Genomic DNA, 27831 nt, shown 5'->3' with positions numbered 1-27831 from the left:
GCTGTGAAAGAAACCCAATGTTCAAAAAGAGGAATTCATTCACAAAATTGGTGTAAATTATGGTAAAACAGTTCTTGGTCTGTGCTGGGCTAGTTGATTTCAGCCAGTGGTGGGAGGGGCAATGCAATGAGTCACACTGTCTCTGGATGAATGGTAAAGACAATTAAAGTTCCTATACATGAATGGCACATGCAGCTGAACGTTGGATCAGGACAGAACTGCTTGTGATGTCAAGCCACATAAACATTCATAGTTAACTCTATATTCTTAGATGCATGCAAGCATGCATGCTGCTCTATAATAGGATTCCAGTGTCTTGAACGCAAGAAACTTTTATTGGGGTAGAGTAAGTCACTTGTTTGATATTTGGTTAGAAGTCAATTTAACCTTTTAAAGCTATTTAAAATAAAATTTAAAAAATGAATGGCTGGACAATAATTTATAAATTTCATCATGCCCTTCCATTTTGCTGCACAGGGAGTATAAAGGGAGTATGTTTGAGTATGGCAAACACTGTTGATCCCTTTTATTTTAAAAAAGTTCATTTCTTTTTTGAATTGGCTATAATTACACCCACAAACTACAACATTTTATGTGACTGAACAAAAGCACTCTTGGGAGAAAATGAAAAGGCTTCCCTAATTTCATATTAATTCAGTAACTGTAACCAAAAGGCATAATAAACAAAAACAATTACTATAATTTTCTGAACCTAGTATTTTGGCCCCAAGTGATAGAAATAACCTCTAGTGCTCAATAAACAGTGATTACTCTCCCCGTTATTTAAATTGTGGGGAAATGCTGCAGCCTTCTTTTTCAAAAATCAAAACCTAGAAAATACAATAAGTTTACACTGGGTGATAGCACTCCCTCCCATGACTTAGTGGATAAATGCCATTTGTAATGTGGTAGTAAATTTGGCAGACCATGAAATTTCAGTTCAATTCCTTATTTGTGCTGAGTTAGCTGACCACAGCCAGGGCGAGAGCTGATTTCTACAACTGGCCTTAGTACCTCTGGAATACAGAGGGGTCAGAATTAGCTGGTGTCTCTGACTCTAATAACAATCAAGTGATTCTTGCTGGTAATGCAGATGTGTGAATGTTGGTCAAGGACAAGACTGAGACAAGACACATGGCTGTGATGCCCTCTACAGTTGACCTGACTTCCAACACTTACGGTCAAAGTTCACACATGGAGAATGGGCACTCGTGAAGTTATTGGAGCTGCCAGTTTAACTGTTTTCTAGGCAGGAGTGGAGGAGGTAATATTGAGAAACATACCTACAAAGTGTGCCTGCACAGGTAAGTGGAGAATCCACGTGCAGCAATAGCTTGTATTTATATAGATCCTTTAACTTAATAGATTGTCCCAAGGTGTTTCACAGGAGTATTACAAACCAAAATATGACACCAAACCACAAAAGGAGACATTACGACAGATGACCAAAAGCTTGGTCAAAGAGGGAGATTTAAGGAGAGTCTTCTTAAAAGTGAGGTAGAGAGGTGGGGAGATTTAGGGAGGGGATTCCAGAGCTTGGGGCCAAGGCAACAGAAGGCACAGATACCAGGTTAAATTCAGGGATGCTCAAGAGGCCAGAATTAGAGGAGTGCCGCAACTGAGGTTTGAAAGGCTGGAGGAGATTACAGATATAGGGAGAGGTTAAGGCCAGAGAGGAATTTGAAAACAAGGATGAAAATCGACATGTTGCTTAACCAGGTGCCAGTGTAGGCCTGCAAGCACAGGGTGATGGGTAAACTGGATTTGGAACTAGTTAGGATACGGTAGCAGAGCCTTGGATGACCTCAGGTTTATGAAGGGTAGAATGTGGGTGGCCAGCCAGGAGTACTTTGGAATAATCAAACCTAGAGACAACAAAGGCATGGATGAGGATTTCAGTAGCAAATGAGCTGAAGCAGGAGGTGGAGGGAAAAGGAGGAGCTGGACAATGTTATGGAGGTGGAAAAAGGCAGGCATATTGATGGTGTGCACTGTGGTAGGAAGCTCAACTCGGAGTCAAATACGACATGCAAGCTGTCTGCTTAACACCAGACAGTCGCCAGGAAGAAAGATGGAATCGGTGGCTAGAGAGCAGAGTTTTTGTGGGGGCTGAAGACAATGGTTTAGGTCTCCCAGTTGGAGGAAATTTCTGCTCATCCAGAACTGGGTATCAGACAAGCAGTGTGTAATTTAGTGACAAAGAAGGGGTCAAGAAAGGGGTGAGGTAGAGCCGGGTGTCTTCAGTGTACATGGTTACTTGCGCTGTGCTTTTGGATGATGCTCCCAATGGTCAGCACTCATTAATATTTATTGCTGGCAGTGTTTTGCCCCTGGCCTCACTGGAAAGAAATATTTTTCCTCTGGTTGCATTGCCAATATAAATCAGCATAAATGTTAATTTTACAAATATATTGAAACCACTTGTGTGCAAACATGTTTAAATACAGTTCCTGTGTGTAGACAAGCTTTATAGATTCCCAATCCAAAATGCATCACTGGCAATATAATCTTTCTAGCTTGCCTTCCGCTACTCTGCTCAGACTGCTTGCTAATGCCAGATTCCTGAACACCGTTGTTTCTCACTTGTGAAAGGAGGCAGGATACCATCCACAGTATGAGCCAAAAAGCACCAGGAAAATTATGGAGTCACGAGAGTTAACAACGATTTCTCAACTTTATTGTGGGGTAGTCCCACCTCGCAATAATTTCCTCTTGCTGCTTCTTATCGGACTGCAAGAGAGGTAAATCAGCCATGAATCCCTGCCATTTCACTAACAGGGGAATACATGTTACAGGAAGTTGTGATCAAACTGCAGTGTCATGTTCAGGTCACACCTTGAGTACTATGTCCAGTTCTGGTCTCAGGAACAAGGGTGGAGGCATTACAGAAAAGAGCTTCAACGACTAACCCTAGAATTGGGGTATGATTAATGAGCAAAGATTGGAGAGGCATGGGCTTTACCTCCTGGAAAAACACATAAGAGGTGATCTTAGAGATAGGAGATCATAAATGGTATAGAGAAGGTAAATCTATAATACGACTTTAAGTGGAAATAGGACAAGCGGATACATGCTCCAACTTGTACAGGAGCTTTTTTCCAGTGCAGAAAGTGGCAATATGTGAAATGGACTTCCAGACAGACTGGCTGAGGCAAAAATCTCAGAAGCATTTGAGAAAAAAAATAAATGTAGCAATAGTGGATATAGGGTTGCTCTGGGGGAATGTGTCAGGTCTCAACTGCAACCTCAACTGCAAGCAACTTTTGACAAGGATAATTGGCAGTTTTGGAAACAGAGTGAGAGCTCCCATTTGCCTGTAGCTTGGCAAACTTATATGCATATAAATTGCTCTGATTGTGTTATTGATTTGAAGATTTCTTGCTATGTATGTCCCCTTCTGTAACTATTTATTATTTTCTAACTCTCAGTAAAGATTGAAATAGGGAAGCTACATACGTGCACATTCCAGGGGCTGAATATACCGATAGCAATGATTCATATGAGTTAGGAAGTTAAGAGTAAGATGGAAAAATCTGAAATTTTTTTTTGAAAATAAAAGCTCAAAAGGAGTAATTATGAATTGTGGAATGATTTACCAGAAAGACCAATTAATTGGGCTCAAAAGCTAACTGGATACATTTCTAGAGGGACAAAGGGTTGAGGGACACTATGAGATGGCAGATCCATGGGTTTAACTATTAAATGCTTGTTACCTAAAAAACATGAGTTGTGTCACTATGTTCTTTTCTATCTGTTAAGTCCAAAATGATCATTGCAGGGCTCTAGCTAAGAGCTGTACATTAAATATATAAAACAAAAATACAAGTGTATTCCATGGAGAAATACTGCTCCTTGGGTTCAGTTCTGTTTTTGTGCTTGATTATCACAATACAATGTGGAGCAAAGACCTGCTAATCTGGCTTTTGATGCAACAGCTAGCTGGTGAACCAACAATTCCATAACATCATAAGTAATACAAAATGCTGGAAATGCATGACAGATTGACCAATACCTGAAAGCAAAAGATGGGTTAGCCATTCAGGTGAAAGTCGAGCAGTACTGATGAAAGATCTTGACTGAATCATTATGCCATCTTTCTCTTTCAGATACTGATCTGATGTGTTGATCTAATTTCAAATTGTCAACATTTGTATTTTTTTTCTTTCAACCCTATAATATTAGAACAGTTGTCTGTGTAAATTCAATTGTTCATCTAAAGTTCACATTGGTCCAGATTTACGTTGCTTAGCATAAACAATTTCAATCTCATTACAGACGTGGCAGCTTTCAGCTTTGTGAAAGGCAAAATATAGGTTAGTTTTAAAGACTTACGTAATCGGGTATTGGTGAGTTTTCCTCTGCACCAACAGGACCCCTCAGCGATTGTGTGGCTTGTTCCAGGACTTTGTTGTGCTTTTTCGATAGCAAAGCAAACAGGCTAAAATCATGACAAAAATTAGAAAAAAAAGAGTAATAATTAAAAGAAATCCTACCACATAAATTACATGGCAACGCACCTCATTTTCACTTCAATCTATTATTAACAATGTCAGCATTCAATCTCAGACATTTAAACCACATTGGAAATAAGGAGGATACTTTAAATGGAAGGTTATCAGCCTCTACTTATTTTGGAAGCCTACCATTTAAAAACTAAAGCAGGCTTATATAAAAGAATGTTGGAAAAGCATTGAGGGGTAAAATTTATGCATATTTTTTTCTAAACACATACATTCAGTAACCCAAGTGCAGCCAACCTCAAGCCAAATTTCTAAGGAACACAGGAATTAGCTTCTGTTAAAGCTGCATTATCCATTTTCCTGGGAAATTGCACAGGCCTATATTGAATCTATAAAAAGTAAGCGGCCTTGTGTATAATTATTTCCTACTGATCCTAATTTTTTCCTAAAGATATTTTCATTTTACCACACATGTAGGGCTAGGGAACATATTTTCCCTTTTCTTTTTAATTTGCAGTTATTTACTTGCCACCCAGGAATTATTTTTGTTATATAATTTAGGTTGGAGGATGTTAAGAGCATCACAACTAGCTATTTGGACTTTCATTCTCAAACACTAATATATTGTACAAAGTAGGTAAATGACATGACCACCTGATTGCTTAGTGGACAAACACATTGTTCTGTAAAACCTTCAGCCATACAGGTGAGGAAGGTCTCAGCTCCAGCTGTAGTACTCCTAACCTGCTGTGCCAAAATTGGAGAATAACAAATTTCATGTACAGTATGTTTTCAAAAATTATGGAGGCAAATGATATCAGAAACTAAATAATCCAAATTTACTCTACATGGAGCTAAGTGTGCAGCTGGCAATTTTAAGAATGTGTACAATTTCAAATTTGATGCCCAAATATTTACCTAATCACCACAAAACTGCAAAGACAAGTTTTGGTCTGTGAATTAACATATGAAAAACAAAGAAAAAATTAACTGGTCCACCTAGCCTGTCCCATCTAGGCATGGTGCAGCCTGTGTGCACTGTCAATGTACCCAGTGTGCTGGCATGCCAAGCATCCACAACATATTGAGATGGTCATAACTGAGTCATGCAGCCTGAATGCCTGACACCTGTTTACTAAAGCGAATCTTCTCCGAACAGCTTGAGCATGGGTGCGGTCTCATGGCGGTTAAAGAAAGTGCTATGAAGATACGCTGGAGGCTTCACTTGGGAGTTTTGATATCAACTCCGAATCCTGGGAGAAGTTTTCCCAGATCACTGCACCTAGCACAGCCAAATAAAAAATGGTCTGACCTCCTTTGAGTGTAAGCGCCTATCAGAGGCAGAGAGAAAACACAAGGAAAAGAAATCCTGAGCCAGCAACTCGTCAAAACTCAGTTGCCTGTGATATCCTGTCCTATTTGTGCAGAGCCTTCTGAGCACAAATTGGCCTTAGCAGTCACCTACATACCCACTGAAACGCTACCAAATACCCAAGATGATGAATATAGTCATTTTTGCCTTAAAGGACGAACAAGGCCCAGTCACAAATCTTCTGGGAGTAACAAGATAGAGAGAAAAAAATCACAGGCTAATCTAGGTCAAATCACTGCAATTCAAACAAGCTCCAGGAAAAGACAGTAACTGGTAACACTAGGCACAGCTAATTCCACTTGCCTTTGATAACTCGATAGGAAATTGGACAGAATCTACTGGACAAAAGCTATGATTTAACAATCTTAACATGTTTCAAACGGTCATCATCTGAACCTAAATCTAAAGCAGAAAAAAGGAGTGAAGGGGAACCCCTCAAAGTGATACACAAAGAACAGGGAAAAAAAATCTTCCCATCCATTCCACTCCTTTCATGATTGGAAATATTGGAGAATTCCTGGCAGTGGCCAGCAAATCTATTTAGCACTGATTTAGTACATTAACTATCATTAATCCAATATACTGAATGAATAAGTAGAATTTATACCTGTCCGATTTTAATTCATTTAATTGGCTACAAACACTGAAACTTGAAAACTTGAAGACATGAAAAATGTGATAAAAATTCAAGTTCTTAATTTTTTATCATTAGCAAGGGAACTCATGAGTTTCAAGCAATAATTTCATCTTTACTTTCTCCTTGCCCCAGTTTAGGATTTAGCAACTATAGCAATCTTACTAACAAGTTTCAGAAGTTTTCCAGCAAAGAAAATGCTTGCAGAACAAAGAAAAAGACACATTTGGCACCAGAAGAGTGAGTGATACTGAAGACCTCAACCCCACACATAGAAGCCATTCTGTACATGAAGTGAATTAGAATTTCTTAATTAAAATTATTAGAATTTGCCCCTGCACTCTTTCTTCTTCCCTGTAACACATCACCGTAGAAGAGAAAATCTGACAATTACTTCTGTCTATGCACTGATCATGAATGACTATCACTAATTCTATAATTTTAAAACACATAAGAAACTTTTTTTTGTTATTTGGGGTATACAACTTTACTGGCCTCAGACTGTGCAATGATTCGGTCCAAGACAGCACCACCACCTAGCCTGAGTACCATTATAATCTCCACTGTATGAACATAGTTCATTTATTTGTAGTGTTAAAGAGGAGTACTGCTGTACTGTAGTGCTCTTTGGATAATGCCAGGATATTTTTTTTGCCCACTTGAACAGGCAGACAGAGCCTCAGTTTAATATGCCAAGCAAGGGATAGTACCTCAACAGTGCAATACTCCCTTGGTTTTGCACTAAATAATCAATCTAGCATGAACCCAGGACCTTCTAATTCTGAAGGGAGAGTGTAGCCACTGAGTAAAACTGGAGGGGAAGGCATTAATTCTTGCTGAAGAGAATTTTCCATGGGAACTGGCAACCTTCCCGCGTGGCTAAAGAATTCTCAAATTGTAGGCAGTGTTAGCAGGCTTTTTTCCAACAATGTACATCAATCTAATTCTAATTCTGCGCTTACCAAATGTCCAAAGGTGTACAGTTTCTGTGTGTCCTCAAATGGCAGTTAGAAAGAAATAACTTACATTTATCTGGTACCTTTCACAACTTCAAGTAGTCCCAAAGAGTTTTACAGACAATGAAATATTTAGTGTAGTCACTGTTGTATTGTAGGAAACATGGCAGCTAAGATGCCAACAGAAAGCTCCCACAAACAGTGATAATCAGGTAACCTTGTGTTTTTTTAGTTATGTTGGTTGACAGGTAAATATTGGCCAGGACACAGGGGCGAATTCCCTGGCTCTTATTCAAAATAGCACCATGGAATTATGTCCATCCGAGAGAGAAAATGGGCCCTAGGTTTATCGCTTCATCTGAAAGATGCCAAATCTAACAGCATTGCACTCCCTTCATGATTCATAGAGAGGGCTCAACCCAAATTGTGTAGCAAGTGTTTCAGGCCCAAGGGTAGGGGTATATCCTCCAATTTGATATTGTGATCAGGTAATAGTTGTTGGAGCTGTAGGCAGCAGAGGTACTGCAGAGAGATCGGGGAGAAACAAGATTTAATCACTTTCAGGCTGCTCCTCACTACAGTTGAGTAAAGTCATTGGGAAGAGCATCTTGTTTTGCAGCTTAGTAGCTGCAACTCCTATGCACTTTTGAAAAAACAGAAGTGTCAGCCTAGATTTAGTGCTCAAGTCTCTGGAGTTGGACTTGAACCCACAATCACTTGGCTCAGAGATGACAGTGCTACCACTGAACCATAGCTGACACCTTTACAGACCTTAAAAGCCAATAAGGATCTCAACTGAAGTGGTGTTGGTGGATTATTGAGAGGTTCAAGATCAGCTCGAGTTCTTGCTCCTGAAGTCTATGTTGTGACACAGTAGAAGGCTGCTTGGCTGTGATGCTGTGGAACAGCCCATCGAGCTCCTCAATTATAAAAATTTCAAGCCTGTTTTTAAATCGCTCCATGGCCCCATCTCATCTCTGGAATCCCCTCAGCCAGACAAGCCTCTATGATATCTGCACTCTTTTAATGCTGGTCTCTTGAGCATCCACGATTACAATCGCTCGGGTATTAGTGGCTGTGTCTTTGGAGGCCAAGGCCCCAAGCTCTGAAATTCCCTCCCTAAACCTCTCTCCCTCAGTTTCCTCATTTAAGACACTTCTTAAAATCTACCTCATTGTCCAAGCTTTTGGTCATCTGCCCTTATTTGGCCTTTGGTCATCTGCCCTTATATTTCCTTATTCGGCATTCAATGTTTTATATTGTGAAGCGTCATATACGTTGTTGGTCTGGTGCTAGATTTATTAAATTTAATTTCATAACTTGACTTGGGGGATTTGACCCCATGACCTTGAGGTTACAAGTCTAACCCTCGTTCTTTAGTGTAAACACAACAAAAAGAGTTAATATCTGCAAAGGAGAAGGGGAATGAAGAAATATGGTGGAAAAAGGAATCACTGAGGATCACAGAAGTGCACACAGGAACAGGATGCCAGTTGAATTGTTTTTTTTCCTCTTTCCTACCACAGGGTCATCAAAACCCATTGCAGCACTAGTCTAGATCAACGAATTCGGCACAGACCAGGAATCAGCCCGAATAACTTCTTGGGCTATACAGTGCTCCAGGCAATGCAGTCACTTACTAAAGTCACTGGTGAGCAGCAGGGGTTATAAAGGGAAATATTGGAGATATTTTTTCAAAGCAAAACCTGAAAGGATGCCCTGTTTCTCTCAACTAATTGAAAATACACTACAGTCTCCTCTACAGATTCATAACAGCTGCAATGCCACCCTCTGTGGAGGACAATAAATAAAATGTTAGATTAAAAATAAAAATAGTACTCAGTTCATAAAAACAGAGGTTCCAGGTCCAATCCCTCATCTGTGCCCTTGACATTCAATGGCATTATGATCACTGAATCCCCCACTATCAACATTCTGAGGGTTACCATTGACCAGAAACTGAACTGAACTAGCCATATAAATACTGTGGCTATGAGAGCAGGTCGGAGGCTGGGAATCCTGAAGTGATTAACTCACCTCCTGACTCCCCAAAGCCTGTCCACCATCTACAAGACACAAGTCAGGAGTGTGATGGAATGCTCTCCATTTGCCTGGATGAGTGCAGCTCCAACAACACTCAAGAGGCTTGATACCATCCAGGACAAAGCAGCCCACTTGATCGGCACCCCATCCACAAACATTCACTCCCTCCACCACCGGTAAACACTGACAGCAGTGTACACCATCTACAAGATGCACTGCAGGAACTCACCAAAGCTCCTTAGGCAGCACCTTCCAAGCCCACAACCACTACTCATTTGGAAGGACAAGGGCTGCAGATACATGGGAACACCACCAAGTTCCCCTCCAAGTCACTCACCATCCTCACTTGGAATTACATCGCCTTTCCTTTACTGTCACTGGGTCAAAATCCTGGAACTCCCTCCCTAAAAGCACTGTGGTCGTACCAACACCACAGGGTCTTCAGCGGTTCAAGGAGGCAGCTCTCCACAACCTTCTCAAGGGCAATTAAGGATGGGCAATAAATGCTAGCCCAGCCAGGGCGCCCACAAAAAGTTGGTCTCAGCCAAGACTATAGAAGTGCTACTATAATTTACATCAGTGTCTCAGGCTAGGAAAGTGAAAAATTATCAAGCATTCTCACTTCTTGGTGAGAATATTCAGTGCTCCTTACTGGAAAACATGCAGAGGCAAATATCGAATTAAAATAAAATCAGGCATGACTGTGATGTCCCATGAATCATATCAATCATATTCACTTAGGCAAATTAATGACTGGCCACTGCTGTTATGAATCTGTAACCACGTAGTGGATAGCCACATTTAGGAAAGGAGATATTTAGCAAATAATCATACAAAAAAAGACTAAACCTGATTACTATAGGTCAAAATAATGTTGTAAGGATGCTAACACTGATTTAAGAGTAAAACAGGAAACACTATATAATAGCACCACAATTACAAATGTAACATAACATTTGAACTTTGAAAAAATACTAAAGATACAATGTGCTAGCACATGGCCAATTAAGTGTCTGTTAGGTTTTCTTCATGCAAACAGTTTAAATTCTTTGTTAGAATATCACCGAGATGAAAACGCCAAACTCAAGTATTAGCTGCCAACTAATGCTAATTAGGTAATGTATCTTGAAGGAAATCTATGCTGAAACAGAGATAAAATTCATAAATTAACAATTTCAATTTAAATACAAACTGAGTGGAACATATGCCCAGACATGTTCCCTTGGGTCCTAGTGAATAACGGCACTAATTTGTACACAAATCTGATGGCCTCATATTTGAGATGCTTAATTTACTGATATCAACCAGGTTTGGAGTTAGTGCACTATAATTTGCTCAGCACCAATGATCAGCGGAAGGGTACATAGATAAGAAATATAACAACTACTGAGCCAAAAATGCCTGGGCTCTTATGGGTTGTTCTTCATGGAGAAGAGCTTGCCAAAAAGTAGCATCTAGGCTTATTCGTTGCAAGATTGGCAATAAAACCCCTTTGACTGATTTCTATTCACCTTTCCAGAATACTAACTCTATAGTTCTATTACAGGATCTAGCTCTTTTTTAATTAAATTAACTCTTGTGAACAGACACCTTTTAACAACTTAATCTTCATGGGGTTAGCCTTTTGCAACCCTGAATAGATTCCCTTGTGTTACCTTCCAGTTTACATTCCTCACTTCTCTAATATCCTTTCAGAAACATTTATGTGAAATAGTTAAAAATAGTTTAATCACTGACTCTCTCTATGTTTGTTTCAGTGATTTGTTGTTTGAATTTCCATCAACATTGATTGCCATATTGGTTAGAATGGTTTATCAATTTAACAAAAAAAAACTCTAAGAGCCACAGGGTAAGGAACAGGAAACCACCAACGCTGAAAAGTAGGAAAGACGACAAATAAATGAAGAAGTTGCAATGGGTGATCCCATGTTTGTGTTGTAACAGTGTGTAGGTTGTAGGAGGGAAGGAAGGCTGGGGGAACTATGGAGTTCTACAGCTTTATCCTGAAAAGTTCTAGATTATCTCGTCATTCCCCTTGAACACAAGCTCATTTCTTTGCTCCAGACTATCTGTAGGTCCTGAATGGAGCTGCTGTGTCATAACAACCACAATCGTCAGCAATGCTCCAGGTATGCTCTAACAACATCCACTACTGGTGATTTGGTTGAGACATTGGCAAGTTCCCTGTCTTTGGAACTGTAGCTCAGTAAGGACCAATTTTAGCTAACCCGCCCAGTGGGAATCTGACAGAATTGGATCAGTTGCGTACTTTACACGCTGTCCTGATTTTACTTTCCATTGAATTGTCATGAAAGTTTGAGCCAATAGAGCTCTTTTCTCTGGAAAAGACTGAGGTCTGATTGAATTTTCAAAATTATGATGTGGTTTGATGGAGTGAAGTTGGTGAAACAGTTTCCATTGTGGGCTAGTCCAGAACAAATGGGCATAAATATATGATATGCACTGGTTGTTTCCCAGGACTGGGGAATATAGAACTGGGGGTGGGGTGGTGGAGAAGGGGGGGCATAATTTCAGGATAAAGGGTCGACCATTTAGGACTGAGATGAAGAGAAATTTCTTTCCTCAGGCTGTGAATCTTTGGAATTCTCTATCTCAAAAGCTGTGGATGCTCAGTTGTTGAATATGTTCTAGATTTGGTCACAAGGGCACAAGAAATGGAAGGGTTGGATGATATGGTCTGCTCCACCATTCAATATAATGGCTGATCTCGGGCTTCAACTCTACTTTTGTGCCCGTTCCTCATATCCCTTGATTCCCTGAGACACCAAATATCTGTCTACCCTAGCATTAAATGTATTCAACCATGGAGCAACCACAACTCTCACAGGTAGAGAATTCCAAAGATTCCTGGCACTATCCTGAATTAGGTGGAACAGAGTTGATGGAGGTTCCTGTGAATTGCAGTGATTCCAGAAGGTAGTTCACTACCACCTTCCCAAGGGCAATTAGTGATGGGCAACAAATGCTGGCATTGCCAGTGCTGCCCACTTCCCATGGAAGAATAAAGAAAAAACTATCAGTATCTTTGATCCATACTGTCAACCCCCTTCTATTCTTCCCTCTTTCCTGAATACAACATAGCCAGAAATATTAAGTGCCCGTTCCTCCCCTTGTTTGAGCTAATTCTCCCTCAAGTTGGCAAGACGTAACCAGTGGAGTGGCACAGATATCAGTCTTGGGGCTTCAATTATTTATAATCTATATCAATGATTTGGATGAAAGGACAAAGTGTACTGTAGACAAATTTGCTGACGATACAAAGATAGGTGGGAAAGCAAGTTGTGAGGAGGCAACAAAATGTCGGCAAACTGACAGATAGGCTAACTGAGTGGGCAAAAATTTGGCAGACAGAGTAAAATGTGGGAAAACGTGAGGTTGTCCACTTTGGCAGAAATAGAAAAGCAGAATACTATTTGATTGGAGAGAGAAAAACTGCAGAACTCTCTGGTATAGAGGGATCTCGGTGTCCTTGTGATGAATCACAAAGTTAGTATGCAGGTACATCAAGTGATTAAGAAGGCAATGTTGGCGTTTATCACAAGGGGAACAGAGTATAAAAGTAAGGAAGTGTTACTTCAGCTGTAGGCCACATCTGGGATACTGTGTTCAGTTTTGGTCTCCTTACTTAATAACGGATTGTTATTATTGTTGGCTATCCCTCACTAGGGAGGATGATCATCTTCAAGGAGTCCAAAGATGGCTGATGAAGCTGGAGGATTCGTTCTACTGTAGCCTTTGTCCACCAGAACAGCCGTTGAGATATTCCAGATAGCACATCTTCCTCCACCTGTTCTGCCGTTGAGGACTTGTTTGCCAGAACCTTGTCTGCTGAGTATTTCTAGGATTCCTAACGGGCCTTCACAGCAACTGAAAGGGTTCAGGACATAAGCAGTCCCACCATATTTCACCTTTTCTTACTCATTGCCCAGGTTCTGCAGCGAGGATGAGGGGGTGGACTTTGGAACCCTTAAGGATACAATTGCATCAGGAGCACTGAGAACGTTCACTCAACTGATACCTGGGATGAAGGGGTTATCTTATGAGGAAACGTTGAGCAGGTTGGGCCCTTACCCATTGGAGTTCAGAAGAATGAGAGGTGATCTTATTGAAATGTATAAAATCCTGAGGAGACTTATCAGGGTAGATGTTGAAAGCATGTTTCCCTTGTGGGGTAGACTAGAACTAGGGGACACAGTTTAAAAATTAGATGTCTCCCATTCAAAACTTTTTCTCTGAGCGTCGTTAGTCTTCCCCAGAGAGCACTGGAGTAGGTCATTGAATATATTCAAGGCTGAGTTAAATAGAGTTTTGATCAATAAGGGAGTCAAGAGTTATGGGGAACTGGCAGGAAAATGGAGTTGAAGCCACAATCAGATGGCCATGAACTTATCTAATGACAAAGCAGGCTCAAGGGGCCAAATGGTCTACTTCTGCTCCTAATTCTTGTGTTCTAGTGCATTCTTGTGGATCTGGGCTGTCCTCCTACATGAATCAAAGAACGTTAGCATTCAGGTACAGCAAGTAATTAGGAAGGCAAATGAAATGTTGGCTTTATTGCAAGATGGATTGAATATAAAAGTTGGGAAGTTTACTACAATTGTACAGGTGAGAATACAAGAGAGCAGTATATGTTTTGGTCTCCTTATTCAAGGAGGGATATATTTGTATTGAAGGGTAGTTCAGAGGAAGTTCACCAAGCTGATTTCTGGCATGAAGGGGTTGTCTTATGAGGAAAGGTAGAGCAAATTGGGCCTACGCTCATTGGAGTTTAGAAGAACGAGAGGTGATCATGTTCAAACATACAAGATTCTGAGAGGGCTTGACAAGGTAAATGCCGAGAGGATGCTTCCCCTTGTGGGGTAATCTAGAACTAGGACACATTCAAACTAAAGGGTTTCCTATTTAAGACAGAAATGAGGTGGAGTTTCTTCCCATGGAGAGTTGTTAATTTTTGGAATTCTCTAGCCCGAAGAGCACTGGAGGCTTGGTCATTGAATACATTTAAGACCAAGTTAAACAGATTTTTGATCTACAAGGGAATCGAGGGTTATGGGGGACGGGCAGGAAAGTGAAGTTAGGGCCACAATCAAATCAGCTATGATCTTATTGGACGGTAGAGCACACTCAAAGGGCCTACACCTGCTCCTATTTCTATGTCCTTACGCTAAACAGAGAAAGGAACTTGGTGTTCCTTAAAGCAGGGGACCAAGAAGTGAGGCAGGAAGGAAGTCAATGATGCACTGTCTCTTACTTCCTCTGATCATTTTCAAAAAGTAGAAAGCTGGTATCCAGAGAAAGAAGCAGTTATTAACCATTTGATGGCTCTCATTACTGAGGAAGAGGAGGGAAAATTGCCTAAATTATATTCCAAAGAATAACACAGGCTGAGCTAGAAAGTATGCAAGTAACACCATGATATAAAGTCAACAGACATAACTGGAAATAACATGTCAGTCACTTGAACAACAGTTACAGAGAAACCCTTCAAAGCAATCGTGAGATCTAGTGAGCATGCTTAGAAAAAGCATAACTTATTGAAAGACAATCAGCTGAGATTCAGTAAAAGTAGATCCTGTTTAATTAATTTAATGGCCTTTTTCCAAAGTCATTCCTAACATGATAGATGGACAAAATGCATTTGATATTACACACTTGATTTTCAGAAAGCATTTGACAAGGCTTCTACATTTGCGATTTATGGTTAAGGTGAAGAGTCACAGAATATGAACATGAGTGAGAAAGAAATTGACTTAAAAACAGATAACATACAAAGTTTAAAAGCAAAAAACTGCAGATGCTGGAAATCCAAAACAAAAACAAAAATAAAAATACCTGGAAAAACTCAGCAGGTCTGACAGCATCTGCGGAGAGGAACACAGTTAACGTTTCGAGTCCATATGACTCTTCAACAGAACGAAGGAAAAATAGAAGAGAGGTGAAATATAAGCTGGTTTAAGGGGGGGGTGGGACAAGTAGAGCTGGATAGAGGGCCAGTGATAGGTGGAGATAGCCAAAAGATGTCATAGACAAAAGGACAAAGAGGTGTTGACGGTGGTGATATTATCTAAGGAATGTGCTAATAGGTGACAAAGTTTGCAGGATGGAAGGACGTTGTGAGTGGGCTAGCATATGGATTGGTATCAATGTTTGTTGCTTTTAATGTTTAGATTATTTGGAGGAATGAGCATATCATTAGTAAGTCATAGCAAGTCATCCAGTTCTCAGTTAATATTAAATTGGGGGATCCAGTGATAAATATAGGCAGGTAGAGTAAAACTGTGGAAAAGGAACAGATGTTGTGCACACAGTTTGTAACTCCCAATTTTTTCCATTATGGTATTTAACCAGCTAGCGCGACAATAGACAAGAGTTTCTGACTTCAGGTGGGGTGGTGGAAGGGAGGAACATAAATTCAAGTGCAATAGATTCAAGGCCATCCTGCACTTCAGCCCGCTGGCGCTAATGCTTTGCGAGTTAGTTTTGATTTTATTCTATTTTAGTCAGAATTGGTGATCTTACCTGGGACTGCTTAATACACAGAAAGTCAAATAAAGCTTTTGTTTCTCACTTTCTTTATGAAATTATTACTTTATTCACCTCCCCTTATGTAGTTGCGAGCATCGATATCTCTTCCATTCTGTTTGTGCCTCTTTTTTCCCTCTCTATATACCTAGATACGGATGACACTAACAAAGTCTATCTGTTTACAAGGACTTTTCTCCCTCATTTTGCATTTTCTAGTTCTTGCGCAGTTTCTCACACTCCACTTCATTGTTTTACAATCTGTGCCTCCACATGTTTGTCTTTTTAAAAATTTTATTCTCAAGATGCGGGAATTGCTAGAAAGGTCGCATTTATTGCCCCTTCCCTAGTTTCTCATGATGGCGCTCCCAAAATGGTATTAAGAAAGAGAACTCCAGGATTCACCCACTGGAATAAAAGAATAGCGACACTTGTTCGAATCCAAATGGTGTTGATGAGGAACTTGTGTTTCCATGGCACTGCTCCTTGTTCTTCTTGATGCAGAAGGAAGTGCTGTCAAAATGGCCTTATTTCTGCAGTGTATTGTACATAATGCTGCTGCAATGCACTGGTGTGGAAGAAATAAGTAATGAGCCCTATGTCATTGGATCAATGAAATGAACTGCTGTGTCCAGAAGGTCTTGAGCTTGAATGATGGATAGGTGTGGAGATGTCAAAAGGTGATTCATCACCACCCGTGCCCCCACACCCCACGCCCATCAGCTGATGAATCAGTATTCCTCCATGTTAAACAACACTTGGAGGAAGCACTGAAGGTGGCAAGGCCATAGAATGTACTTTGGGTGGGGGACTTCAATGTCCATCACCAGGAGTGGTTCCGTAGCACAACCAGAGACCGAGCTGGCCGAGTCCTAAAGCACATAGCTGCTAGATTGGGTTTTTGGCAGGTTGTGAGGGAAACAATAAAAGGGAAAAAACGTAACTGACCTCATCCTCACCAACCTGCCTGTCATACATGTATGACCGTGTCAGTAGGAGTGACCAACACACAGTCCTTGTGAAGATAAAGTCCCGTCTTCACATTGAGGATATCCTCCATCATGTTGTGTGGCACTACTACTGTGCTAAATGGGATAGATTTCAAATAGACCTAGCAACTCAAGACCGGGCAAAAATGAGGCGCTGTGGGCCATCAGCAGCAGCAGAATTGTAATGAAGCATAATCTATAACCTCATGGCCCGGCATATCCCACATTCTACCACTAACATCAAGCCAAGGGATCAACCCTGGCTTAATGAAAAATGCAGAAGGGCATGCCAGGAGCAGCACCAGGCATACCTCAACCTGGTGAAGCTATTTGCATGCCAAACAGCATAAGCAGCAGGTGATGGACAGAGCTAAGTGATTCCACAACCAGTGGATCAGATCAACGCCCTGCAGTCCTGCCACATCCAGTCATGAATGGTGGTGGACAATTCAACAACTCACTGGAGGAGGAGGCTCCACAAATATCCTCATCCTCAATGACATGGAAGCCCAGCACAGCTGTGCACAGATAAGGCAGAAGTGCTAAGTGAATGATCCATCACGACCTCATTTACAGGTCACCCAGCATCACAGATGCCAGTTTTCAGCCAATTCGATTCACTCCACGTGATATCAAGGAATGGCTGAAGGCACTAGGTACTGCAAAGGCTTTGGTTCCTGACAATGTTCCGGCAACAGCACTGAAGATTTGTGCTCTAGAACTTGCCGCGTCCCTAGCCAAGCTGTTCCAGCTACAACAATGGCATTTACATGGTAATGTGGAAAATTGCCCAGTGATGTCCTGTACACAAAAAGCAGGACAAATCCAACCCAATCAATTACTGCCTCATCAGTCTATGCTTGATCATCAGTAAAGTGATGAAAGGGTCATCAACAGTGCTATCAAGCGGCACTTGATTAACAATAACCTGCTCACTGACGCTCAGTTTGGGTTGCACCGGGACCACTCATCTCCTGACCTCATTACAGCCTTGGTTCAAACATGGACAAAAGAGCTGAACTCCTGAAGTGAGGAGAGAGTGACTGCCCTTGACATTAAGGCAGCATTTGACAGAGTGTGGCCCAGCAAAACTGGAGTCAATGGGAATTGGGGGAAAATACTCCATTGGTTGGAGTCAAACCAAGCACAAAGGAAAATGGTTGTGGATGTTGCAAGTCAATCTTCTCAGCTCCAAGACATCACTTCAGGGGTTCCTCAGGGTAGCGTCCTAGGCCCAACCACCTTCTGCTGCTTCATGAATGACCTTACTTCCATCATGAGGTCAAAAGTGGGGATATTTGCTGATGATTGCACAATGTTTAGCACCATTCATTACTCCTCAGATACTGAAGCAGTCCATGTCCAAATGCAGCGCGACCTGCACAATATCCAGGCTTGGGCTGACAAGTGACAAGTAACATTCGCACCACTCAAGTGTCAGGCAATGACCATCTCCAACAAGGGCAACTCTAACCATCACCCCTTGACATTCAATGGCATTACTATCGCTGAATCCCCCACTATCAAACTCCTGAGGTTTACCATTGACCAGAAACTGAACTGGACTAGCCACATAAATACTGTGGCTACAAGAGCAGGTCAGAGGCTAGGAATCCTGTGGCGAGTGTGCAGTGTGCTTGCACATGAACAGGGGAGAGACCTCATCCTGAGTGAGAGACAGCCAGAGTGAGTGTGGGTATTGGCAATTTGGTGCACAGTGGGAATTTGGTGCATAGGAGAAGAGGTGCTCTTTGCATTTTTTCGTTGCTATCCAACTTCTTAAATGTTCAGAGATGGTCTTGCCCTGCTGCAGCAGTAGAGGCTACAAGGGAAAGGAATGACTGGTAAGTAGTGGGTAAGGTTGGGTAAGTATTTACTACTTTTATTGCTTATAGTTTAAGGTCTTTTTGCAGTTTATAGTTTGTATATTCTGCAGTAACGAGGATCAGGAAAGAAGGGCCCTAGAGTAATTGATTTAAAAGGTTTAATTTAAAGGGATAAGTCATGGCAGGAGAGCTCAAAGCCATGGTGTGCTCCTCGTGCTACATGTGGTAGGCCGGGAACATTGCCAGTGCTCGGGACCAGCATGTGTGCAGGAAGTGTGTCCAGCTGCAGCTCCTGGAAGCTCAGGTTTCAGAGCTGGAATGGCAGCTGAGGACAATGTGGAACATCCGCGAGTCTGAGAGCATCATGGATAGCATGTTTAGAGAGGTGGTCATACAGCAGCTGAAGGGGCTTGAGGAAGGAAGGGAATGGGTGACCACCAGGCAGGTAGTTCAGGAGCCCCCGGGGTCCCGCTCGCAAATCGGTATTCCAATTTGGAGGCTGGTGAGGGCGCTGGTTCCTCCAGGGAGTGCAGACAGAGCCAAGCTTCTGGCACCACAAGCAGCCTGTTTGGACAGGAGGGGATGGAGAGAGGAAGAGCAATAGTAATAGGGGATTCTATAGTCAGGGGAACAGACAGGCGCTACTGTGGCCGTCAGCGTGACTCCAGGATGGTGTGTTGACTCCCTGGTGCTAGGGTCCTGGATATCACTGAACGTCTGCAGGGCATCCTGAAGGGGGAGGGTGATAACGCAGAGATCATGGTACATGTTGGTACCAATGACATAGGTAGAAAGAAGGATGAGGTCTTGCATCAAGAATTCAGGGAGTTAGGCAGTAGGCTAAAAAGCAGGACCTCTTGGGTTGTAATCTTTGGATTACTCCCAGTGCGACGTGCTAGCGAGCACAGAAATAGGAGAATAGCGGAGGTGAATACGCAGCTTAAAAGTTGATGCAGGAGGGAGGGTTTTAGATTCCTGGATCACTGGAACCGTTTCTGGGGAAGGTGGGGTCTGTACAAGCGAGACGGTCTACATCTGAACCAGAGCGGGACTAACATCCTTGTGGGCGGATTTGCTAGTGCTGTTGGGAGGAGTTTAAACTAATTCGGCAGGGGGAGGAAGACACAGAATGTTAGCAGAATAGGGACACATCATAATACAGTAAAACAATCACGTCAGGGGGAGTACAGCTGCATTAAGTTTCAAGGGAGTAAGGCAAGGCTGGATGGCCTTTACTTTAATGCCAGGAGTATTACAGGTAAAACGGATGAGTTAAGGTTGAGGATTGACACGTGGAATTGTGATATAGTAGCCATCAATGAGACATGGTTGAGGGAGGGGCAGGATTGGCAGCTCAACATTCCGGGATATAGAATCTTCAGGTGAGACAGGGGAGGGGGGTAAAAGAGGCATTGCATTATTAGTTAAGGAGTCAGTTACTGCAGTAAGGAGAGATGATATCTTGGAGGGGGCATCAAATAAAGCTTTGTGGGTAGAGCTTAGGAATAAAAAAGGGGCAGCCACATTGGTAGGTGTTTATTAGAGACTCCCAGATAATCAGCGAGAAATTGAGGAGCAAATATGTGCATAATTTGCGGAGGTGTGTAAAAAGAAAAACAATAGGGCAATTATATTAGGTAATTTATACTTTCCCAACGTTAATTGGGATAGACATAGTGTTAAGGGCTTGGATGGAGTGGATTTCTTGAAGTGTGTACAGGAGAACTTTTTAGGTCAATATGTAGAGGGTCCAACAAGGGACAGTGCTGGACCTAATTCTGGGGAATGAAGTTGGACAGGTGGCTGAGGTTGTGGTGGGGGAGCATTTTAGTGATAGCGACCACAACATGGTACAATTTAAGCTTGTTATGGACAAAGAAATAGACAAGTTGAAAAAAAATGTTTTGGATTGGGGGAGAGTGGATTTTAGTAAAATAAGGCAGAATGTGGCCAAGGTAGACTTGGAACAGCTACTTGTGGGGAAATCTACAGAGGAGCAGTGGGGGGCATTCAAAAAGGAAATGGGGAGGGTACAGGCTCAACATGTTCCCTCTAGGGTGATAGGAGTAACAAGCCCAGAGAACCATGGATGAGTAGAGATATTCAGGATACGATGAGAAGGAAAAGAGAGGGCTTTTAGCAGGTACAAGGGGATCAAATCAGCGGAGGCATTAGTAGAGTACAGAAAGTGCAGGGTGGAGCTTAAGAAAGCAATTAGGAGAGCAAAGAGGGGACATGAGAAAGCTCTGGCTGGTAAAAGCAGGGAAAATCCCAAGATATTCTATAAGTATATCAATGGGAAGAGGATAACCAGGGAAAGAGTAGGGCCCATTAGGGATCAAGGGGGCAATCTATGGGTCGAGCCAGAGGACATCAGTAGAGTGTTGAACGAATACTTCACATCCGTCTTCACCCAAGAGAATGAGGATGAAGGTATGGAACTCAGGGAGAGAGACTGCAAGGTTCTTGAGCAAATTGATATAGGGAGTGACAAGATATTGGAGATGTTGGCAGGCTTAAAAGTGGACCAATGTCCAGGTCCGGATGATCCGTGTCCCAGACTGCTGAGGGAGGCAAAGGATGAGATTGCAGGGGCTCTGACCCAAATTTTCCATTCCTCTCTGGCCACAGGGGAGGTGCCAGAATACCAAAGAACAGCTAACGTGGTTCCGATATTTAAGAAGGGTTGTAGAGAGAAGCCAGGGAACTACAGGCCAGTGAGTCTCAAGTCAGTGTTAGGGAAATTATTGGAGAAAATTCTGAAGGAGAGAATCTATCTCCACTTGGAGAGGCAAGGTTTGATCAGGGATAGTCAGCATGGCTTTATCAGAGGGAGGTCATGCCTAACAAATTTGATTGAATTGTTTGAGGAGGTGACCAGGTGTGAAGATGAGGGTAGTGCAGTTGATGTAGTTTATATGGATTTCAGCAAAGCATTTGACAAGGTCCCACATGGGAGACTTATAAAGAAAGTAAATGCACATGGGATGCAGGGTAATTTGATAAGGTGGATTCAAAATTGGCTTAGGTGTAGGAGACAGAGGGTGATGACAGAAAAATGCTTCAGTGACTGGAAGCCAGTGTCCAGTGGCGTACCACAGGGATCTGTGCTCGGTCCCCTATTATTCGTCATTTATATAAACGACATAGATGACTATGTGGGGGGTAGGATTAGTAAGTTGCGGATGACACAAAGATTGGCTGGGTGGTTAACAGTGAGGTTGAGTGTCTTGGGCTACAGGAAGATATAGACGGGATGGTCAAATGGGCAGATAAGTGGCAAATGGAATTTAACCCTGAAAAAAGTGTGAGGTGATGCACTTGGAAGGAATAGTTTGACAGGGAAGTATTCAATGAACAGCATGACACTAGGAAGTTCTGAAGAACAAAGGGACTTTCGCGTGTGTTTCCATAGATCTCTGAAGGCGGAAGGGCATGTTAGTGGGGTGGTGAAAAAGGCATATGGGACAATTGCCTTTATCAATCGAGGCATAGATTACAAAAGTAGGGAGATCATGTTGGAGTTGTCTCGAACCTTGGTGAGGCCACAGCTGGAGTACTGTGTGCAGCTCTGGTCGCCACATTATCGGAAGGATGTGATTGCACTGGAGAGGGTGCAGAGGAGATTCACCAGTATGTTGCCTGGGATGAAACATTTAAGTTATGAAGAGAGGTTGGATGGACTTGCGTTGTTTTCGTTGGAGCAGAGAAGACTGGGGGGCGGCCTGATCGAGGTGTACAAGATTATGAGGGGCATGGACAGGGTGGATAGGGAGCAGCTGTTCCCCTTAGTTGAAGGGTCAGTTACGAGGGGACATAAGTTCAAGATGTGGGGCAGGAGGTTGAGCACTTGGCACATCATAACATTCAAAGCTATGGGCTAAATGCTGGTAAATGGGGATTAGGTAGGTAGGTCAGGTGTTTCTCACGTGTCGGTGCAAACTCGATGGGCCGAAGGGCCTCTTCTGCACTGTGAGATTCTGTGATTCTGTGAGTAGCTCACCACCTGACTCCCCAATGCCTGTCCACCATCTACAAGGCAGAAGTCAGGAATGTGATGTAACACTCTCCACTTGCCTGGATGAGTGCAGATCCACAACACTCAAGAACCTTGACACCATCCAGGACAAAGCAGCCTGCTTGACTGGTGTCTCTTCCACAAACATTCACTCCCCCCCACCACTAACACACAGTCTACCATCTACAAGCAGCGCTACAGGAACTCACCAAGCCTCCTTACACAGCACCTTCCAAATCCACGGCCGCTACCATCTAGAAGGACAAAGACAGCAGACACATGGGAACACCACCACCTTGATGTTTCCCTCCAAGCTACTCACCATCCTGACTTAGAAATATATTGCTGTTTCTTCACTGTCGCTGGGTCAAAATACTGGAACTCCCTCCCTACATTATTGTGCGTGTACCTACACCACATGGACTGCAGTAGTTTGTCACGAAAGTATAATAATTCTCATAATATTATTGTGATTTATTGTAAAAGTAGCATAATTGTGGGGTTTGGATAGTTTCTGTGCGTGTGTGTGCTTATGTGGGATTTAATTGAATTGGAGGCAGCTGGTATGGAGGCTTTGTCTCATCAAAAGAAGCAAGGTTTGAAATGCTAAATACGTGAACGCTGAAGTCTTAGGATGTGAGGTGAGGAGAATATGCATTTTTAGACAAATCAGGGTAGTTTGAATTTCAAAGAGATGGTAGGATGTTACACCTAGCCAGATAAGCTAGGCCAAGCATTATGTTTATTTTTCCTAAAGGTTACTGACAATATTAGCGCCATGAAAAGATTTATATTATGAAAAAGTAAAGTTCCAAAGACATAGGGGGACAATGGAATTTACATTAAAAGGGAGAAACATATATAAAGGAGAATGAGGCTGTGTGTCAGGGAAGGCATTGCAAGATCTACCAGAAGTGTGAAAGGCCTCAAGTATTTGTGCATTAAACCTGCTGTCTGCAGAAACCAAAGCCTGGGAAAAACTATTTTGAATTCTACTGTCCAGGGTATTGTAGAATTAATTGGGTGTTTTATGAGTTATTATAGTAGTAATTTGTAGACCTATGTATGTGCTTGAAATCTTTTCTTTTGTTAACAAATGTTTAGTTTTGTTTTCTAAAAAAATCTGACGTCTTGGTGGGCTTATTACTGCCGAATTCAGGGCACGCATCTCGAAAAAAATACAAATTGTCAAACCATTGTGACCATGTGATCAAGTTTCCTTCATGGAGTTGATCCTTCTGGCATACGTCACCTGCCGTGTCATAACAGGTTCAATAAGGCAGCTCATTACCACCTTCTCAAGGGCAATTAGGGATGGGCAATAAATGCTGACCTAGCCAGCGATGCTCACATCCCATGAATGAATTTTTAAAAAACCATGCTCTTGTGTCAAAACTGGTCCAATTAAGCTGCTGGTCACCCTGAAGAATATTGATGATGAAGGTCCCGGTGATTATGGCAATTTTGAAGGTCAGAAGGATATGCCTGAGCTTTTCTCAGTTGGAAATGGTACTTACATGATACAAACATTGCCTGCCACTAGTCAGTCCAAGCCTGGATATTAAGTTAAATCTGCTTCATTATTAGAGAAGTTGTAGGGTTGAACCATTAGTAAACAGTTCCACTCCACTGCTGACCATTGAGAGAGTGAAGGTCAATGAAAACAAGTGGACTAAGAAAGTCCCCTTCCTGGAGGAATTCCTGCAGCCATGTCTTAGACTGCAATAATTGATCTGACAGTTACAACAGCTGTCCTTTTTGTCAGCTTTAACTCACAGCTACTGGAGAATTTTTTATTTTGGCGCCTACTGACCTATTTTATTAGCACTCCTAGGCATTCCACTGTTAAGTTTATGATCAATGCTTTGAAAAGGTCAGGATCCAAGTGGTCTGGCTTAATCTGAACCAATCATCCATGAACAGTTTATTAGTGATAGCATTACTGAGGACTCTTTTCATCATTTTATTGATGATTGGAAAGCAGGTTCAGAGGGCAGTTATGGCCTTGGGTCATATATCTTAATGTTCCTGAATAAGTTTATTTATATGCTTCTTTCCCCCACCCCCACCAGGCTGCATACCTGTCACAGCCTTTCTTTATTTTACTATCACATCTTGATTTTTGTTTCATTTTTAAAATTTACGTTGCCTTTTTTCTTTCCTTTTGAATGAGTGCAGCCGACTGAGTGAAGCTTGGAGTTTGGTGAGAGGGGAGTTTTAAGCGTTAATTTTGTTCTTAAATTTTGCTCTTAAAATCTAAACTAGTCTGTTATTAGCAGTAACTGGAAATACTGTGTAAGCAGGTTCAGTTCATTCTTTCTTGCAGTTAAGACAGGGTAAGCTCACTCTCAGCTGTAGGAGTTGAGTAGTTAATTAGCTAACTGGTTGAATCTGGTTACTGTAACCCCAGTTCAGTTTACTATAAATTCAGGGTTCTTTAGTGCAGCCGATGAGCTGAGCGAAGAGGTCAGAGGGGGGTTTTTTGATTCATTCATGGGATGTGGGCTTCACTGGGTGGGCCAGCATTTATTACTCATCCCTAGTTGCCCTTGAGTAGGTGGTAGTGAGCTGTCTTCTTGAACCGCTGCAGTCCATGGTGGTGGAAGTACACCCACAATGCTGTTAGGGAGTTCCAGGATTTTGACCCAGCGACAGTGAAGGAACAGCGGTATATTTCTAAGTCAGGATGGTGAGTGACTTGGAGGGGAACTTCCAGGTGGTGGTGTTCCCATCTATCTGCTGTCCTTGTCCATCTAGATGGTAGTGGTCGTGGGTTTGGAAAGTGCTGTCAAAAGAGCCTTGGTGAATTCCTGCAGTGCATCTTGTAGATGGTACACACTGTTACTACTGTGTGTCGACGGTGGAGGGAGTGAATGTTTGTGGATGTGGTGCCAATCAAGTGGGTTGCTTTGTCCTGGACGGTGTCAAGCTTCTTGAGTGTTGTGGGAGCTGCACTCATCCGGGCAAATGGGGAGGAGGAGTTTTTTGGTTCTTCTTTCTGTCTTTCTCACCCCATAAGAATTGGTTCTTGCTTTACTACAGGGAAAGGAGCTGGCTGTTTGGTGAGTATCTGGTAAGTTGATAAGTCCTATTGTATCCCTAAGGTTTAAAAACAGTACATAATTTGATGGTAATAAAATATATAAGAAAGCAAGATTAACTGATTAATGTAATTATTTAAAACACATTAAGGATGGCAGGACAGGTGATGTGTCAAGGCTACAGCATGTGGGAGCTGCTGGATAACATTGTGATCCAGGGCAAACATGTCTGCAGTGAGTGTTAGCAGCCTGAAGAACTTCAGCTTGAGATGAAGGCTGAGCCGCAGACTCTGCGATACATCAGGGAGGGGGAAAGTTACCTGGATGGTTTATACTAGGAGGCAGTCACACCACTTAGGATAGGGTCTTACGATTTGGTCAGTGGCCAGGGACAGGAGGGCGTGACTGTGAGTGAGGCAAGCAAGAGGACCCAGAGGGCAGGAACCTCAGTCTTTACAATTGTCCAACAGCTTTGAGGTTTTTCAGCTTGTTTGGATGAGAGTGGGGGCTGCAGGTGGATGAGCAAACTGACCATGGCACTGTGGTACAGGAAGCCTTCCAAGTGGGGGGAGCAAAAAGAAGTGTGGTGCTGGTAGGGGTCAGTATAGTAAGGCTGATTGACACTGTTCTCTGTAGCAAACAGCAAGAGCCCAGGTGGCTTTTTTGCCTGCCCAGAGCAAGGTTTGGGATATCTGCTCAGGGCTTGAGAGGAACTTGCAGTGGGAGGGGGAGGATCCAGTGGTCGTGGTCCACGTAGGTATCAATGACATAGGCAGGATGAGGAAGAAGGCTCTGCATAGTCAACATGATGAGCTGGGCACTAAATTAAGACGCAGAACCTCAAAGGTAATAATTTCTGGATTACTTGAACCACGTGCAAATTGGCATTGGACAAACAAGATTAGAGGACTAAATGCGAGGCCCAAAGACTGGTGTGGGGCACGAGAACCAGTATTGGGGAAAGTAGGATCTGTATCATTGGGACGGTCTACTCCTGAACCATGCTGAGGCTGGTGTCCTTGCAAGCCGACTAACTAGGGAAGTAGAGAGGGTTTTAAACTGAATAGTGGGGGCAAGGGATCAAATTTGGGAAAATGTGGTAAGCCAAAGGGTAGAGACAAGGAGAGAGAGACAGGTATTAATAAGGAAAATGATAAAGAGGCTGTGACAGGAAGGGATAGAGAGTATCATTCTAAGAATAAATCAGTAGATAAGGCTAGATGCTACAAAAATAATAAAATAATAAAAGGAAAAAACTAAAGGCTTTGAATTTAAACGCACACAGCATTCGAAACAAAACAGATAAACTGATTGCGCAAATACAAATAAGTAAGTACGATTTGATAGCCATTATAGAGATATGGCTACAGGATGACATAGAACATTGAAGGATACATGACATTTAGGAAGGATAGGAAGTTAGGAAAAGGTGGAGGGGTGGCTCTGTTAATTAATGATGGTATTAGCAAAGGATGACCTAAATTCAGGAAAGCAGGATATAGAAGCAATTTGGGTTGAGATAAGGAATGATAAAGGCAAGGAGTCACTTGTGGGAGTGGTGTACAGGCCTCCTAATTGTAATTACACAATAGGACAGAGTATAGAAGAAGTGATAATGGGACCTTGCCAGAAAAGTACAGCAATAATCATGGGAGATTTTAATCTACATATAGACTGAGAAAAATCAGATGGGCAAAGGTAGCGTAGATGAAGTGGAGAATTTTGCCCATGTTGGGCAGGCCGTGTGGGAGTCATTTTAGGTGGGTGGGCCAATTAAGGCCCGCCCAACGTAGTTCACGACTCCTGTGCATAGCGGGAGTGGGCGGGCGCGTTCAGGCCGCCGGGTCCAATGACAACCCGGCGGCCTGTTTAAATGAAGGCCTGACAGCCGTGAAAAGGCTGCTCACAATAGCTGGGAGAAGAGCACATCAGAGGGGTAATGTGCCTGA

At 42.4% G+C, this 27831-nt stretch overlaps 1 protein-coding gene across 5 annotated transcripts in view; it reads right to left on the bottom strand.

Annotated features, from left to right (window-relative positions):
- Positions 1 to 27831, bottom strand: part of dym (dymeclin) — a 531615-nt gene that overhangs the window by 221741 nt on the left and 282043 nt on the right. For all 5 annotated transcript variants that reach the window (XM_078552754.1, XM_078552781.1, XM_078552773.1 and 2 more), the window contains one exon: positions 4333 to 4438. In XM_078552754.1, the coding sequence (XP_078408880.1) occupies positions 4333 to 4438 (106 nt within the window). The remainder of the gene's footprint in view (positions 1 to 4332; positions 4439 to 27831) is intronic.

This window comes from Cetorhinus maximus, chromosome 1, assembly GCF_964194155.1.
Source record: "Cetorhinus maximus chromosome 1, sCetMax3.hap1.1, whole genome shotgun sequence".
Lineage (NCBI taxonomy): Eukaryota > Metazoa > Chordata > Chondrichthyes > Lamniformes > Cetorhinidae > Cetorhinus > Cetorhinus maximus.
This window is presented reverse-complemented; position numbering and strand designations above follow the sequence as displayed.